Raw genomic sequence first — 19,110 nt, 5'->3', positions numbered from 1 at the left:
TGGGTACGTTATCTACAACACTTTTATACACATGTACACTGTAAGTAGGTAGTTTGTTCCAACAAAGGTGCTGCACCATTAATAGCATGCTTTTCTTTTTTAAGAGTGCTCATCTGTTTTTGATGGACCGATGGGGATGTACGTCTCCGAAGTCCAGTCACCAGGATCCGAGCCAGGAACCTGTGAAGTGCTCTTCCATGCTGCGCCAGATGATAAAGTAGCCTTGTCCTTCGCCGTGTTTACTGTTCTCTGCACCAAACCTGTGCTGGTAAGCTTAAGTTCATGTTCATTTATTCTATCAAATTGAGGAATAAGCTCCCAATACTGTTTCAAGTCAATAATAAAAACAAGACAAGGTAAGCTTAGTAAAGTTGGTCCTAGAGTGCTCAAAATTCTGTTCAATTGATTCAGAGTGGTTTAAAAATATTCACTTGAAGTCTTTCATGCATCTGGTTTGTACAATGGGCTGGATTTAGCCAAATTAATTGGCGTTATCCTATACAATAGCACTGGGCCCAATTTCATAGCACTGCTTAACAGTAAGCAGAAAAGTTGTGCTTACTATAGCAGAAAATCATGCTGCTGCTTAAGCACTATTTCATGCTAACGGTTGCGCGCGCATGGATATTTCTATTGTTACGTCACTGATTTAAGCAAAGTTTTCTTCTGAGGTTAAGCCTGCTTTTGCTGTGCTTACTGCTTAACGGTCCCTATGAAATAGATGGAGGCTCGGTAAGCACAAAGTCAGCTGTTAAGCAGCGCTATGAAATTGGGCCCTGGTCTCTTCACTGGTCTACAACCAGTGTAAATCACACGTGATAGTCAGTGAATTAGTCAGCCAGTCGGTAGATGAAGTAGGTACAAAGAGAACACTAGGCTGGCCTTCTGTGATCGGCAATTTTTTTTTTTTAAAGTTGAACAGTAAAATGGCTTTTTCATCAGTTTATTTTAATAATGTTGTAGTCCGTGGTGTAGAGTTAGGCCTATTATTAACTATAGATGCAGTGATGGATAATTTCATGTGTTAACTTCATGATTTAAAGGGAATGTACATCATTGGCTTTTGCTGTAATTTTCTGAAAAAAACTATTTGAGGGGTTAGTATAATAGATTAAATATTGTGACACTGACATGTTTAAAGTTTTGTGTTCGAAAATGCTGGAAAAACCAAGAAAACCAAAATGTTCAAGTAGTCTGGTTCCTTGACTCCACTAAAGATAAAATGGATCAATTTACAGATGCCGGAAATTGTAAGGGAACCAGTCTAGCTGGCCTGCACCCATTGATGAACATGTAACCAATAGCACACAAAATTTGGACTGAAAAAAGTGTAAAGTTGGAGCAGTAGTTGAAAAATAGTTAGGTTTTTCCAACCCGTTGGAAATGTATACAAAAATATCATTTTCTTGAGAATGACTTCACACCAGGTGCCATAATTTTACAGGATGCTTTAGACTGTTGTTTACCAACATCCTAGTAAGGTATTTCGTAAAAACTTGGTAGTTTTATTTTTCGATGTTTGCAAATGTTGTATATTCCCTTTAACTTCATGTGTACTTTTTCCACCAATTTTGACAAGCATTGGATGAATCCACCTTTACAGACTTCCAACCCCTGGTTTGAACATTTCTGGTTTAGATAACATTCATAGATTCTGGTGTAGAGAAGACGATGTGTGGAACTCACGAACCGTTCTCCTGGACGTCGACTGGTAACGAAGCAGTTCTGACCTACGAGATTCCGACCGCAGATGAGGAGGAAAATTGGGAAATTGAACTGGAGTATGAACCACTCAAGTTTGGACCAGCAGAAGCAGCAGAAATCGGTAAGGGAATCGTCCTGCCACTAGCAATCAGCGTGACAATGCTGTTCACAATTATCGTTTGGCAAGCAGCAATTGCAGTTAAACTCAAAAAATATGTGGAGGACAATTCAGTAAATTCAGATGTGTTCTTACTTTTTATGCCCCGCGGCGAAGCTGAAGGGGCATACTGTTTCAAAATAATCAAAATGTTATTTTCATTTTTTGAATGACATCTTTAATACCTACAGTTTTAGGTTTCATGCACAGAAATGTTGATTTTGATGAACAAAGTGGAAAAAACGGCCATTTTGTGTGCATCGTTCTGTTGTTCTACAACAAAGCCAGCTATTTCAAAGCCGGTTTTTCTCAGTTGTGTAATTTGAACTCCAAGGAAGTAATTAATATGCAAATAATCATATCTCCAGAACGGGAGGGGCTATGGAGCTCTATTACATGTCCAATACCAAATGAAAGCTTACATTGTGGGCTTTCCAACCATGTGTATAACTCAGTTTTTCTTTTTTTTGCGACAAAATACCTTTTTTGTGGAGCCGGTCACATTTTCTCAGTGTTGGCTAAGAATAACTACCAGATCATGGCATTCAATCTTTGTTCCTGGTTAGATTGTAGCCAGTTCATCCATGATTCTACCGAGGGGGTTATCGCTTCGCCTGGACATCCCGAGTCTTACCCAGACAACGCCTACTGCCGCACCATCATCATGGTAGACCCTGGTCAAGTCATCACGGTTGCCTTCCGGGAGTTTATGATTGAGCCCTCGAACAAACAGAACGGAGAACCAATGGAGACATGCCAGTTTGACCACCTGATGGTATGGTCGAAATTTGGTTTTGTTATGAGTAATGTCATTAAATGTGTAGCATAATACGAGCAAATTTATCCACAGTACATGTAGGCTCATTGTATCAGGTATTATTTGCAAGCAGAATTCAGTAACTACATTTTTGTACTTTCCCAGAATCTTCCTTCAATAAAGTTATCAACGTTGTTTAATAAATTGATGACTTATTTGAATTGATTTGAAAAAATTGCTCAGAATTCTGTAAGCAGTACCTAACCCTTACCCTAAGCCTGCCAGACGCTACACAGTGCATCAGGTGCAAAGGTCTGGCAAATGTCTGGTGCACAAATCTGATGCATTCAGCTATTAATACCAGCGCATAGACGACAATGAGACGATGAGAACTAAGCTAGTTCCATTGAACAATGCCACAGCTGAATCCTGCTGCATTCGGTGACCACAGACTCTGAGGCAGTTTGGCATGAGACTTTTGACCCGATGGATCTTGCTACACTGTGCAGGCTTGTCATTTTGACAAGTGTTGCATGTTGCTGCCTTAAGCAGGGTTCTAGCCAAAATACCCTGGAGGATTAGGGTTAATGCAATTAGCCTATTGTGCATAACAACGTGACTTGTTAGCTTCCAATAAAAAAAATCCAATAAAGAAAATCAATATGAAAATGTGCTTGTTTGTATTGAGTATACTTCTGTTGTACAATACAATTAGTTAAGACGGTTAAAAATGGTGGTTTCAGCATTTATTTTTAATGTATTTCAGATTGTTGATGTCACGACAGATCGGGCTGATGTCTTCTGCGGGATGCGACAGCCGTTTGCTTGGACCTCGGACAGCAATGAGGTTCTCATTGTGTTTGTGAGTGATAACTCAGAGGCTTACACTGGCTATGAGGCTCGGTACTCCGTGAGCGACAAGCATCCCGAACCAGGTATGTCTCATAAGACACACGTGTATTCGTGAGGTTAGATTGAACCTCATTTAAAGGCGTTAAAACAAACCTCACTGTGAGTAAAACCTTTGAGGTGTACACTGGCTATCAGGCTCAGAACTCTGTAGCCCAAACCAGGTTTGTTCACCTACAGTCTTCTTGAGGTTTAATGGAACGCCATTTAAAGACATTAAATAGAATTTCTGCACTTGTGACTGATGTTTCTGGGGCTGACACTTGCTATAAGGTCTGGTACTCTGTAAGTGACAAACATCCTAAGCAAGCAGGTTCACCTGTTATCCTCTTCAGGTTTGATTGAACCTTATGAAACCAAACCTATTACGTGATGAGGTTTACACTGGTAATGAGACTCGATTCTCTGCAAGCGAGAAACACCCTGTGCCAGGCACATGTATGTTCTCATGAGATCTTCTTGAGGTTTATAACTGAACCTCATTTAAAGACATCAAACCAAACCTCTTTGTAAGTGATACCTCTGAGGTTTGCTACAAGGCTCAATAGTCTGTAAACTACAAACACAATGTGTTTAATTGAACCTTATGAAACCAAGCCTACACAGACTTGATTCTCTGCAAGAGTGAAACACCCTGAGCCAGGAACATATAATATTCTCATGAGAACTTCTTGAGGTTGAATTGAACCTCTGAAACCAAACTTCTCTGTGAGTAATACCTCTGAGACTTGCATGGCCACAAGGCTTGATACTCTGTAAGTGACAAACACCCTGTGTTTGGGGTTGTTGACAGTTTTAAAACAGTTTAGTCAAACCTCTATGAAAATGATTTATTAAACCTCACACGAGATTCGTTATTTCCTTTGAACCTCCAAAGATTGCTTGGTGATTACTGAAAATGAGGAAACAGCAGGAGAGATCACCACCAGTCTCTATCCCCAGTCGTATCCTAGCAACAGTGAGTGCTACTTGACGATACACCAGGAGCTTGATACTTATGTCATCTTTGAGGTTTCGACCTTTGACCTTGAGGAGTCAGATGAATGCGAAAAAGATTCTCTGCAGGTGAGATAAAGTTTGCAAATATGTGGTTAAGGTGCACGTCAATACTTGTTTTAACCAAGAATTTTTTTTTTCTTTCTGGAATTTGAATGCAACCATGAGAGTTTTCGGTTTAATGTAAAGATGCCAATCACAATTCCCCATGTGAAGATTTGAAGATTTGGGGTTTTGTTCTTTGGTTATCTGAACTAGCTTTGTTATCGTTTGATCAGATTCTATATAAACTTTAAGCCTCCCACATCCTTCAAAATCTACCAGCTGGTTCTTGAGGATCCATACAATTGAGGAATAGTTAAGTCACTTTACATGTTTAGTTGCTCTATAGGTTCCGATGGAATGATGTCAAAGTACCATGTGACCATCCGGTTTCCCAGTGATCGGTCACCATTGCATAGGCAAGCGTTTTGTTAGCAAACATGTCTAGTGTTGTAAAACTAGACATCATGGCTTTTTTGCACGTAAAATAACTGCAAATTCTTCATCAAAAAATGGCATAATGGTCACCAGCTGTGCGTGTGCAGTTGTCATTATTGTGCCAACAGACACAGCATTGTGTGTTGGCTCTGCATGTTTCTCAAAGATTTTGCCATTCATCAAAGGCTTGTCTTCTACCTACTGCTAGCGGCGCTATGTGATCTCTGTCTAAAACAATGGTGATGCTGCTGCTCCAGTACCTGGATGTAGGCAGGAGTGCTAGAGAGCTCTATACCCCCTTGAAAGGTTTAGGTTCAGAGAATGAACCATTGGTTTTGTGCACAATGGTGGATATTAAAGGAAGCATCCAGGAAGTTCCCTATCACAAATACCGACAGAGTTAAGAACGGCAATACTTGGCATACAAACGAATGCGAACACGAATTTGTGACACAGGGCAAGTTTTCGTACTGTGAATTTGCAAAATTTGAACACATTCCACTCCAGTGAATTTCGCAACGAATGCTTTGTGATGTCAAATTCGCATCCCATTCGCATGAAGTATGAACTTTCCATATTAACCCTTTGCTCTTCCTGAATTCCACATCACTTCAGTATTTGAAAAAAAAGTGACATCCATGTTTTTGCACAGCCCTCCAATATCTTTGGGAGTGAACCACAGTACATTCCAAGAACTGCCAAAGGGTATTGACAGAAAGCTTGGCCATGCTGTGAGGAAACTCTTTGGTCAGCAATAAACAATGAGACCAAAGTAAACAAGTCTGTCATGTCTGTGGTAAAATCCTTTGCTGGTGAGTCAAAGAATCCTCCAATGCACTTCTGCTGGAGAGCTTTGGCATGCACAACTGACTTGCAATAAACTACACTTAAGGCCTTTTCACACTGTCCAAAATCTCCGGGTTGGAACCGGTTCCAACCCCGAGATTTTTTTCAACCCTTTTCCCACTTCTAACATTTCAACCCGGTTCCGACCCGGGTAGCGTGCTCTAGCCGGATCGAAATCAACCCTGGGAGGGACCAGGGTTGAAAATCTCAACCCGGATCGAAATTGCATTTTTCGGCCTGAACCGTGTCCAAAGTGATAGTGTGAACCGCCCGGGGTTGAGTCACTCACGGCCGATCCGTGTTGAGTTGAGGCCGACATTTTACCGAAAATCTGACACGCCGTGCATAATATTTCCCTCCACCACTATCGCCGTCACAACACCGATCACGAAACAATTGCTCCCTAATTATCATCCAATAATGTATCGGTGTATGGAGCATCCTTTACCGAGTCTGGGCTTGTATTAGGTCTGCAAAATGTACCCCAAAAATGTACATTTCTAATGTTAAATAGAACGAATCGTCTAACGAAATGACCGGAGCCATTTTGGAAATATTGCACACAGCTGCGCTGGTGTCGTACAAAAATCGGACTCCCAAATCGGATTCCTTTACTCTCTTATTATTGGCCAAACCCTTTCACGTGACAGGTCCTTCTCCTAATAGGCATGCGCAATACTACCAATGAGTCCGTATTTCACAGAGTAGTAAATTCACGCTGAACACCGGCCTGTCCGTAAGCCTCGTGCGCGCAGCAGCCGCGTGCGTCGCAATGCATTATGGGATTGAGAAAATCATCGCAGCGCCCTGTGCCGAATGCGATCCGTGTCGAGAATTTGTAGTGTGAATTCACAGGGGCCGTAGCCGGATTGAACGTTACACGGTTCACGTAGCGGCCGTTCCCGTAAAGGACAGTGTGAACGTCGCGTCTCTCCGATCCGTGTCGAAAAATACTCGGGCTGAACCGGGTTGGATCCGGGTAGGTTTCAACACGGTTCGAAACGGAGATAGTGTGAAAAGGCCTCAAAAGTACAAGGGTTAAAGGACAGTTATATTTTTGAGACCAGCAACCAATCCCTGATTTAACTTGCAGTTTACTGACCTGACAACCGGGCGGACGGATCGTTTCTGTGGCACCATGCCTCCTTTCACTTGGACGTCTGATGGCAATGAGGTCCAAATTGCTTTCAGAAGCGATGACATCGTCCAGGCTGGAGGATTCCATTTATTCTCCTTGGCGTCTCAGCTTCCTCCAAAGAGTGCTCCAGAAAGAGGTATGGTTTCTGTGCCCAGGTACCCTCCGACAAAGAAAGTTAGGAGGGGCATGTGCTTGAATGAATTGCCGCCATATTCCTGGTGCTAGGTAGTGCAAAAACCATATAGGGGTTTTTCACATTTACAAAACAATGTATGATTATATAATATTGGATGGCTTTGAGGTGGATACAAAAATATATTGCACAATCATAGCGAGCGCAATGTATTCTTGTATCCACCGAAAAAAGCCATCCAATATTATTATTATTTATTTATATCAGGCTGACTTGATCCGAAAGAAATACAATTCAAGGCACTGTCCTCATTTCTTTTTTTTTTCGTCATAAACTATTTGAAGCTGCCACTGTGATATTGTTCACAACAATGCGCGTATACCTGGCCTTCTGCGTGTTGCATGCGCACTGCATGTCCGCAGCGTGTACCGTGTTCGTGACCACCAGTACGCTGTGTTGAGTGGTTGACAACTGTGACTTTCTGTGGTTTTTATTGTGCGGGAACCAGCGAAAATGCCCGAATGACTGCAATTATAATGTCATTGCAGTAAACCGGGTACTTTTTATGAAAGCATACAATACACAGATTTATTTTTACCGCTGGAAACCTGATATAAATTATAATACAATTTATTGTACATATACTATTAGTTATCCCGCGAGCGCGAGTGGAACACGCAATAATTTAGTGCCTCTAAGTCCTACATACCACAAAACCGAATATGTGGGATGCAGTGCGAGCGCGAGTGGGACAACAAATATATTTTAAAGCAAACTTGACACAAAGTAAAGATGGAATGCGCACGCTATACACAAACTTTTCAGCGTTTATCCTATTACAAGTGCCTGTTGTACGGAATGGCGCACACATCTTAGATGAGCACAATACGCAGAGTGCGGTATGGACCTTGGCCATGCTACATGGTTATACATGTATGTAGCATGGCTTGTTGCCATGGATTGACCAATCAGGATTGAGGTTTCAAGTTTACTTGAAAATAAATGTATGAATCTGTGCACTCACGCAATGTGTCCTTGCAACGCAGCTCTCACAACAGGTGTTACGCTTGAAGTGCCATCTAAGTGTACTGTTCATGCACATGTATATTCGTGGAAACTTCACAGGTTCTATCCACAGAATTGTGTATTCGGAACAAAAGTGGGGATTTTGATTTGAGGGATGTATTTCTTAGAGCGGTAGATTTTGTTTGTAAAACAAAAAAGAGGTAATTAGGGAGTACCGAAGTGAATACGTCACATGCAAAAAATGTGTGTGAAAGACATTAGCGCGTGACTCAGCCCGTGAACCAACACACGCATGTGCTCCGTTTATTTGCACTATACTTTCTGGTTCTAAATGACGTCACACTTCGGTACTCCATAGGGACTGAGGCTCCCAAGTGGAATTCTGCTGTCCCAAATTCATGTCCTATTACAGTCTTCTTCCACATATATACAAGAGTACAAGTGATAAACAAGTTTTCAAGATGCTCTTTTTGGATGAGCTAAACTGACGGAAAGACGATCGTCATCGGCACCACGAACTGACACTCACGCAGTGTCAGTATGTGGGTGTCAGTTCGTGAAAACCACGTTATCAACAATTTCAGTTTCACAAACTGACACCTGGTAATGCCCGTGCACATCAGACACTGATGTAATATACATGTAGGAATATATATTTTTTTCACGAAATTACACCCAAGCATAATGCGGCAATACAGAATGGATAACACAGTTTGAAAGGTTAGACATGAAGTTAATCCTTCCATATATTTGTGTACTTACACAAACAAATAATTAAGAGTCATTTCGTGTAAATACTTCATATAAGTGTCCACGGTCAAAAAATCAATTTTTTTTATTCTCTGTTGGATGAAAGTACTTGGTGAGTAAGTAACCAAAATAGACTTTATAAATCAAATTTTTGCCCGTTGCCATGGTAACAGGCGTTTATGTGTTTTTGGCTATTTTGGACCATTTTGGGGGCTGCAAAAACTGAATTTGGGTGATTTTTTAAACGGCTGTCCAGCCGAAATGCAAAATAATTACACTTAACCACTTATATCATTGCAAAGGACTGTTCTTACCCTTCCTTGAACAAATGCAAAATAAATTTTTGAACACCTCCTTGTATTGATTTTAGACCCTTCAAAACAGGTGGAATTTAAAACTTTCAAAATTGATTTTTTTTACCCCATTTTTGCCCCCATAAAACCCAACTTGCCAGGGCACCCAGAATAATTTCCTTCTGGCTACAAGTAGGACAAACATTGGTCTTTTCATATCTGGTGAGAAAACTTTGGGTTATTGTATACTTTTGACGCAGGAGTGTTCCAAATATGGTCATTTTTGGCAAAAAGTCAAAAAATGGTTTTTCAATGTTTTTCTTTTTTTAAGTGTTTATAATGCCAACAAATGAAGCCCTCCTGAGTTTTGCCACTTTTTTTTTTATATAAACAAGTCTCGCTTGAAATTGGTTGATGAATGAGCAGGCAATAGAGTGCCCCCCCCCCCATTTAGCACCCTTGCCCCGCCCCATTCAACTTAGGTTAGATTTTGTTGCTGTTTATGACATATTTTTGCAATTCTCCTGTCATATCTGAAACAAAGCTGGGCTGTAAAATAAAAAAATGCACACATTGGTACCTTTCTACACCCAAATTTACATGTACATGTAGTTTAATGAATCACTGCCATTTTGCGCAACATTTGGACTAATGTTCAGTTTGTTTTTCACTAAAAGATATAGTTACACATTTACTATTTTAAATTTTAGACATTTTGTTTTGCAAAATATTTTAAGCTTTTGCCTTTTCATAACTGCTAATATCTTAACCGGAGGGGATAGAGAGTGACAAACACTTCATAGCAGGCTAAAAATAAATTTCTATGCGATGTAGGGAAAATGACAAATTTGCTGGGAATACAACAAAATGATTCTATAATGCTTTTAGAGTGAAATAGGTAGACATTTTAGGAAAAGCTACCGGTACCACTCACTAAGACTGGGCAGTTGAGAAGGCTGTTATTATTATTATCTACGCTTCACTTAGGCAAATAAGTGTATAATTAAGGACATGAAGATTTAAAGGTACTACCGGTATGTTGTACTGTTGGAACAAATTTTTGTATTAAATAAATAATGTTAACGGATTCAGAAGCAAAACTGATTAAACTTATGAATGTTGTGGTTTACTGAACTGTAGTTATTGTGTTGAACAAGTGCAGGCATTGACAAGATCTTTCAGTTTCATTTCATAGGCAGATCTCTTGCGTTTATCCTGTAGATCTTGAGTGTCAACGTTTAGATCATGGCAAATTGTTTTCAGAAGTTTGATTCCAAGACAATGTAGTTTTCCCGATCTTGTCAGTTCACAAATGTTGTGTGTGTTTGACATAATGGGGTGCTTTAGCCCGACTGCATTGAGAACAGAAACCAGTACATGTGTACGATCTCTGTCCCTGTCGTCCTCTGTTGTTACACCTGCTACTTTAGTCTTGGAAGCCGCACGGCTGAAGTAGCTCGATATTTGTTGAGTAGTCAAGAACTCTGTGGCAGCAAACATTCTGTTTCCTTGACAGTCTCTTTTGATACGCATTTCTTGGGAAACAACGGCGGGATCACATTTTGAGCCACTTGATTCCCCCAAACTGAACTTTTCATTCAAGAAATCCTTCTGCTTTTTGTTGAAATGCTTAGCTGGTCGGCGCTTCTGAATTGCCCATCCTGGTGGAAGTGTATCTTGGGTTTCTGTAGTTTGGATTTCAGTTGCCGTGAAGCATGGCACTCCACATTTCTCAGCCTGCAACTTTTCTGCATACATAATTTTCACCTTGTCATGGAGTGTATACTTCTCCAGCATTCGTGTATGATTATCGCATAGTATATGTTGATTCACATCACACACTGTCTTGAATGAGTCGATACAACCTTCTTCTGGACAGGGAAAAAGTCCTAAATCAGGTACATGTGCAGGATCACCTTGGTAACTTTCACTTGGTAATGCCTCATCTTCAAACACTGGTCTTTGTCTCGCTTGTACTTCTTTGAACATGACTGCTTGGAAGGTCCACTATTCTTTCGAATTGTCAGGGTTGGAGGTTCAACTTTATTGAACTGATCAGAAGGTATGATTGTTGTTGGTTCAATGCCATAGCCTCTCCAGGCATGAACGCCATCCTCTCTGTATTCAAAGTTGGTGAACTGAGTAATGTTTTCTATGGTCTTGGTGCCAGTGACCTTCCCTTGGGTCTCACAGAGAAACACCTGAACACCAGATACTCCTCCATTACTTTCTACAGCTTTCTGGAACTGTTCAGCTGTCTCCACGTCATTGCCTTCATTAATGAAGATACCAATGTGAGATTTGATGGTTGCAGCCATCCTGTCACAAGGACCCTTCCCACCTTGAGGCTCTGAGAAATCATATCGACTGCAGATTGGAGGAACTGCTTGAAGGGTAACTGCACTGTGGTAACAGGCTGCATTGTCACTGCGGACGAATACTTCTTGCAGATTAGGATGATCGTCATTGACGGTTTGCACAGCATGCCTCATTATGCTAGCAACAACTGAGCTGTCTTGTGTACAGTGTTGAAACACATGGACAAGGGTCCGGGTTTCAAATCTGCCTGTGTCAGTATTCCTTCTTACCACAGCTGTGATGTGCCAGGATATTCCTCGCTTGGCAAACCATTGTGTCTGTGACTCTCTGTATTTCCTGGGTAGAAATTTCATTGCCCAATCCTGTGTGAACAACATTCGCACATTGCTTACTTGTGCGAGTGCATCAGTTCGTGCCCTGTCTTGATTGATGTGTCGCAGTTGATGGCCCTTGTAGGCAGTAATATCCTGGGTTGCCATATCAACTGTGAAAGTCAAGTCTTCGAATACATCTCTGGAAGATGGAGGAGAATGTTTCACTGCATCAGAAATTCCTGTCATGGTAGTTGTTAGTTCCTCACATCTTTCGCATGCAGCATCATGTTTATGTTGGGTTTCTGCAAGAGAGCTACAACCAAGGGCACACCGGATACAGTGATCTGCAACTGCAGATGTGTCTTGAACATGCACCTGGAACAGGAATTTGGACAATAATGGTAGGATTACTTTTTTAGCAATACACATCCTCAGAAGCTGGTGCATAAACAAGTGACGATTCTCTGCACTTCACAGAGGGTAGGCCCCCTAATACCTGAAAATTGAATGAAGACGCTTTATTTGAAAGTGGTACCCATGAATTCTGAAGTCAAAAGTATGCCACCATGTTTCTTCTCTAAGGTACAAGTCTTCATTTGAAGCCCCACGAGGTAAGTAACAAATTTCCATCAGGGCACCAGGTCAGGCTACAAATGGATAATACATGTACATGTACTTATGAAAAATACTTTTATGTACATGTAGTCCCACTCTTGTAAAGAAAACTCTGTAGAAAATTATTGAAAGCAGCATCCAACACAGGGGCAGATCCAGGAAATTTTGCAGATGGGGGTCAGGTCCATTTGATTTTTTTATCATCGAAAAAGTGTTGACAATTTCTTTCTTTTTTTCTGAACACTTGGCCTTCGTAAAATCAAAGGGGGGGGGGGGGGGCTGGTATCATGCTTCCAATGTTCAGATTTGACGATAATGCACACAAACACCCTCCACATAGTTTTGCATAAAGTTGCCCAGGTTCCCCAATAAAACCCCATCTCCAAACTGTAGTTTACTATGATTGCATTCATTGGTCAAGAGTTAGTAGTTGACCATCTGTACCCAATAAAACAAATAATGTAAATACCTTGTAATCACTGGCGAGGTACTGTTTTGATGAAGTCAAGGCAACATGTTGCTGTTTTCCCCAGGCCTGGCTTACACCCAAGTCAACAAGTTTGTCCACGGCATTATGCAAGTTATGAAATGCCTGACCACCTGAAGAAGAAGAAAAAACATGTGCTCAGAGCCCTCAATTAATAGCATACGTTACCTGTTGAATCTTATTACCTCACACATAAAGCAGGCCACATCAAGATTTGAGCACGAAAACAGAAAAATGGGGCGTGTCTGTGTCCCATATGCCAGGAGGCCAAGGGTGAGTGGCACGCGGGACGCAGACTCACCTCTTTCAACCTCGTTGCTATGTTGTTGAGCAGTTCGCTCCCACCACTACTTGCTCTTACCCTTGAAATGGATTGTTTGCACATACAACATTTTTGGATATGTACGCAAATTAGGAATAGTCTGGTGCCTGACTGCGCTTCATATCAGACCAGTTAGTAGTTCAAACTTGCTTAATATATGTAGGTCTACTTACAATGTACATGCATATCAAAAATAGAACTTACTTTGGACAGCAAAGTAGTCCAATCCTTGGAGAGATTTCCTGATTGATGCTGTGCACTCACCAAGAATCACCCTCAACGTTGACCTGCGAAGGGGGCTGCATCCAACTTCAACACAGTATTGCTCATACTGCTGAATGATTCTTTGAGGGATCATCATTCTGACAACATTTGGCACCTTTAGACTCTCCCCAGTGGACAGCTTCATAACCTTTTCTCCAAATGGAAGATCCTGGACAATGTGCCCACTGGTAATAAACGTGAGGAAGTGGTCCACCTGTGCAGTATCTAGCTTCATTCTTGGCGTATGACTTGGAAGCACTTCAGTACCTCTTCCGTGTTCTGTGGCATGTTTCTTTGCGATTGCAACTTTCCACTGGGACAGTCCTGGAATCAACTTCTGCAACTGCTTTACTGTTAATGTATCTGCCATAAGTGACAATAGTTGCCGCCTGGTATCCCACGTACTAGCCATTCTATAACACTCGACCAGAGCCTGGATAGTCTCTGAATAAACATCATTCTTGTCTAAACCAACAAACTGATTGACAATGGTTGAGTTCTTGAGAGCATTCCACACGGAATCAGCTTCACCTGGTGCAAGAACATTTAAAACTGCACCAACTGCTTGGCCAGCATGTTTCAGGTGGTGTCTTTTTGTTGAGGACCTTGTTTCATTCCAAGGAATGCTGAGAATATGTGGTTTCTCAACTCCAACTGAAGCAAGAAAGCTAAACAACAGCTTTTGACACATCTGTGATTTGTCACGTGAAGCCTCACTCTGCTCAGACTCACTGGAGCTATAGGTACTGACAAAAGGCAGTATGAAAGGAGTATCTGGTATGAAACCAGGAGTCTCTGGTACCGGCTCACTGTCTTGGGATGATTCAGGTTCACGTTCAGTCATCTCTTCACTGGCTTGATCATCTTCTCCCTTTTGTTGCAAAAACAAAAAATAGAGCATGATGATAGGAACTTTTCAACTGAATGGCAGTATCATGTAGATTAGGCACACATTTGCATTGTTTTTCTTTAATAACATCCATTACTTGGAAAAAAATTACCAGTTCAATAGCTGCAAAATCCTCGATGACCTCTGCAATAGCACATGCTTGAGACAACCCATGTTGACTGGTGAGGATATCTACACCATCCAGTTTTGCTCTACACTGTCTGCATATTGCTGACAAAATAAAACAGGCATACAATACATAACATTCAATTATTTAGAAACAATAATCCAAGTTTGTGAACTTGAAAAGAACCTCCCTATTGAAGTTATATATAGCTCTTTTGAAAACAAAAACATGTCAAACCTGTCACCAGCAGAACCTGCTTGAAACTGATCCCGAAGGACCTAGGCTTGAAACCATCCCAAGTTAACTTATCAAGCCTGTTTTTGCTCACAATCCCTTGGACAACACTGATAGTACATTTATAGTGTCTAAATGAAGTTATAATTGCCCTTCACTAAAACCCACTAAACTATTTCTCACTAATACTTGCATGAAGTTTCATCAATAGAAATGTGAGGGTTTCCTGATATAGATTAAGCATAATTTGATAAAAATGCATGGCCAAACAGCAGCTAATAAGGATAGACAAAAGGGGTACTTAATTGGGCACTAAAGCCGAGGGTCTTTGGTGACGTCTTCTTTATTTACCTAAACTAAAAATCACTGTTACATTGTTATAAGTTGAATTCCGGTTACCTGAACCAACTGGAACAAGAATCTGTACAGACTCCATTATCTTCTTTGACTGGAAGAAACCAATGGCCCTGTCACCAACTGGTGGGATTTTCTTCTTGGAACTGTGTCCTGCAGCATCAGTTGGCACTTGGCATCGTTTTGCTGTTGGCCTCCAATGAATACCCAGGTTACCTCTATGCAAAGGGCATATGGTGAAGTCCTTTGGATCTGGTTGAAATATGCCTACTCGTGCTAAAATTAATTCAGCTTCAGATTCAAGTCTACTTGTCGGTATGTGTACAGAAGTTAAATGTGACTGGATGTCTTGCCTACATGACTGCAGTGGCACAACTATGTGGCCATCACCTGGACTTCTAGGGTGAGCTCCGCATACGGTACCAGTCATTGCATGAAAGGAGCAAGCCATAGTTATTTACTCCTGTGATAAAAACAAAAATGTCACAATGTTCAGCTCCATACAAAATTCCAATTCATTTTGATATTTGTAGTGAATAACCAGTAAAAAAAACTGCATTCTTTTCTTGCCATCTTTACATACTTTGACTCACTGTATCTCATGGCCGCAAGGTTTGACATTTTTATGGAAATGAGGGTAAAATGAAGATGACAACAACAAAATGCGGCACAAAAATGAAGATAGCGATCACTGCAATGTAAGGTGAATGCGAAAGGCGTAATGAATCGCATGGAAATGACATTACAACTGTAATCTACGTACAAAAATGATAATTTGTAGCCCAAGAACTGTCCAAATTTACCCCAAAAGGTGTCATTACAATTGACAATTGGCAGAAGTTTGCTTTAGATTGAAAAGGTAATTTTGTGAATAATACAAAAAAAATCTTGAATTCTAAATCAAAACGAAAGGGCCCGTAACTACACAATCGCCTATCATTGTCAATATGCCTTTAGTGCTTACCACAGTATGATTGTTAATAGCCCAACAATGCTTAGCCCCACTTGTGTGGCCTCCATGTTGCTGAGCTGGACGTTAGTAAGCCAACCTACTGAGGAGTTTATAGTCTCAATTTGGCGCATATGGACTCCAGCAAGATGTCTAAATTTCTAGAAAAATTTGAAGAAAGTTTACCTCATCTACCCAGGGGGCAAAAGATGAGAAATCAAAGAGTACAACCATATACAGTGGTGCCGGTAAAAAGTGCCAAAAAAGGGTGCGCCAGAGTTTTTACTAAACTCCTCATATTACATGTATTATCAGTAGGTTGGAAAACCAGACGTGTGGCCTAACGTACAGCGCAGCAATCCGGAGGCCACACAAGTGGGGCTAAATAACCCTGAGAGTACGACTTGGATACACTATTTCTTTCCTTTTATTTTCAAAAAGGGACACATTTGACGTTTTACATCTGAAAATTATATATTTAATAGAAAAGTATGTCACTTACTAGCATTATGCCTGAACTTGTAAAATAAACCAGCCCGCTGCTGTATGCTGCAGACATGTGTGGTGAATCAAAATTCCCAAATTGGTGACTGTCTACATTTTGACTGCAGAGGGCGCTATAACACAATGTGCATGAATGTACTGAAACTTCATAGAAAAAGTTGAGCCAGTTGTTAATGTAGTAGGTTGGGGGATGCAAATGGTCCTCATAGTTAGCATCCAATTTAAACAAAATATATTTTACCACAAGCTATACTTTTATCATAACCTGGAGTTATATTTTATTACACAAAGTAGCATTACTTTACCAAAAATATATATATATACATCTTAAAAAGTCCATGGGGCGGGGCTTGGGAAAGGGGGGGGGGGGGGGTTAATATTTTATGGAGGTTTTCAGTGACACAACTCAAACACTATTTGTCTTTGAGAAGGGTTGAAGAGCCATATAAGCATCATTGTTTGCGAAATTGACTATAAGAAAAGAACCGGAAAACGCTATTTTAACTTTTTTCACATTTTTTTAAACCAAAAAGGCCATATTTGAAACACTCCTGCGCCGAAAGTATACAATAACCCAAACTTTTCTCACCAGATATGAAAAGACCAATGGTTGTCTTACTTGTAGCCAGAAGGAAATTATTCTGGGTGCCCTGGCAAGTTGAGTTTTTGGGGGGTAAAAATGGGGTAAAAAAAAATCAATTTTACAAGTTTTAAATTCCACCTGTTTTGAAGGATCTAAAATCAATACAAGGAGGTGTTCAAAAATGTATTTCTTATTTTTTCAAGGAAGGGTAAGAACAGTGCTTTGCAATGATATAAGTGGTTAAGTGTAATTATTTTGCATTTTGGCTGGACAGCCGTTTAAAAAATCACCCAAATTCAGTTTTTGCAGCCCCCAAAATGGCCCAAAATAGCCAAAAACACATAAACGCCTGTTACCATGGCAACGGGCAAAAATTTGATTTATAAAGTCTATTTTGGTTACTTACTCACCAAGTACTTTCATCCAACAGAGAATAAAAAAAATTGATTTTTTGACCGTGGACACTTATATGAAGTATTTACACGAAATGACTCTTAAAAACTGTTTTAATTGGTGAAATTAAGGTCAGTGTCAGTATGTGAAATCGAAAATGTATGGGGTGCGCTCTAAAAGTGCCGCACTGTAGGGGATGTCAGTTCGTGAAACCCAAAATATCCAGGTTTTGTAAAAAAAATGCGCTTGCAGCGCTCTTACGTGCAACTGAGTGTCAGCTAGTGGTGCATATGACAAAGTTAGATAGTCACATTTCATATTTCATGTTTGAGAAGATTTTAAGTTTACTCTCATTGTTCTTGGTGTTAGGGGGATTTAAGAACCTGTTGTTACATTAATTTCCAATTGCCGTAATTGTTGTTCCCGCTCTGAATAGAAAATTCCATCACAGGATTTTGCAGTGTTAATCTGCATGTTTATTTATTTGCTTTCATTCTAGACTGCCGACAACATCTTACCAAAAGCCGAGAGTACATTCGACTCCCTATGTCCAAAGGTAACCCACCACTCGGCGATGCTTACTGCTTCATCCTCATTACTGCTGAGCCGGACCAACGCATCATCTTAAACATTGATACATTGGCTATCGAACCACCACCTGTAGGCTATGAACCCGACTTTGTTGAGGTGAGTATCGTTTCTAAACTCCGATAGTGGATCCTGCGATGTTCATTATAGCAGCGTTTTACTGTACATCTTAATACATCAACAACATTTACTTTAATTTTTTTCCCCTTTATTCGCGCTTGACAGATCCGTGATGTGTTTCTAGAAGGAGACGGTCACATTGAGAAACTCGAAGGGCATCTTCCGTCCTTCACGTGGACCAGCAGTCGCAATGAACTGGTGATAGTTGCGACGCAGCTGAGCAGCGACATTGCTTCAGTGAGACTGCACGGTACTTACCAAGTCGCACGGCGTCCTGTGCAAGGTGAGTCAAAGGAGTATAGGTAATATAACAATTATAAGGATGTACACACAAACGTGTGTTCATCGTCGATCGTGGACGTCCTATTGTCCCTCCTTTGTTTGTTCTTTATCTTTTTAGCAAGACTCCAATAGGTTTTGAACACGACCCCAATCGCGGACGTATGCTGGGAATTGAGGACGATATTGTTCTCTTTTGTTCTCTGGTATTTTTCGTCCACAGTTTGAAAAGATGAACATGTACATACATACCCTTGATTGAACTATTGCCGTTTGCGAGCTAGCCACGCCCCTTAGACAATGCTATGGAGTTTTTGTACACTAAGTTTTGTTTGTCTCAGATTGCGTGTGTTCCGCGTCCATTTGTATATCATGTAATCGGACAATATTTCACAAGCTGCGTTGACACGATTCTACCGCGATAGGTCAATTGCGTCTGATTGTAATGGGCCGGAAGGTGCCATTAGTTTGCACACATCAGAATAGTAATTGTAGAGTACAGACATCATCTACTGTCCAAGAACCTTGTCGATAAGGGAGCCGGGTCATTTCAGATGGTAAAAGGATCCTGTAGGCCTAT

The 19,110-nt window shown here is 40.7% G+C and overlaps 1 protein-coding gene across 3 annotated transcripts in view; it reads left to right on the top strand.

Annotated features, from left to right (window-relative positions):
* Nucleotides 1-19,110, top strand: part of LOC119740124 (cubilin-like) — a 77,161-nt gene that overhangs the window by 7,552 nt on the left and 50,499 nt on the right. For all 3 annotated transcript variants that reach the window (XM_038215362.1, XM_038215512.1, XM_038215430.1), the window contains exons 6-13: nucleotides 105-268; nucleotides 1,639-1,825; nucleotides 2,428-2,636; nucleotides 3,385-3,553; nucleotides 4,405-4,592; nucleotides 6,943-7,123; nucleotides 18,043-18,230; nucleotides 18,357-18,534. In XM_038215362.1, the coding sequence (XP_038071290.1) occupies nucleotides 105-268; nucleotides 1,639-1,825; nucleotides 2,428-2,636; nucleotides 3,385-3,553; nucleotides 4,405-4,592; nucleotides 6,943-7,123; nucleotides 18,043-18,230; nucleotides 18,357-18,534 (1,464 nt within the window). The remainder of the gene's footprint in view (nucleotides 1-104; nucleotides 269-1,638; nucleotides 1,826-2,427; nucleotides 2,637-3,384; nucleotides 3,554-4,404; nucleotides 4,593-6,942; nucleotides 7,124-18,042; nucleotides 18,231-18,356; nucleotides 18,535-19,110) is intronic.

The sequence above is a fragment of the Patiria miniata genome, unplaced genomic scaffold (assembly GCF_015706575.1).
Source record: "Patiria miniata isolate m_02_andy unplaced genomic scaffold, ASM1570657v1 HiC_scaffold_1, whole genome shotgun sequence".
NCBI lineage: Eukaryota > Metazoa > Echinodermata > Asteroidea > Valvatida > Asterinidae > Patiria > Patiria miniata.
Note: the sequence above shows the minus strand (reverse complement) of the source record. Positions and strands in the feature narration are given on the sequence as shown.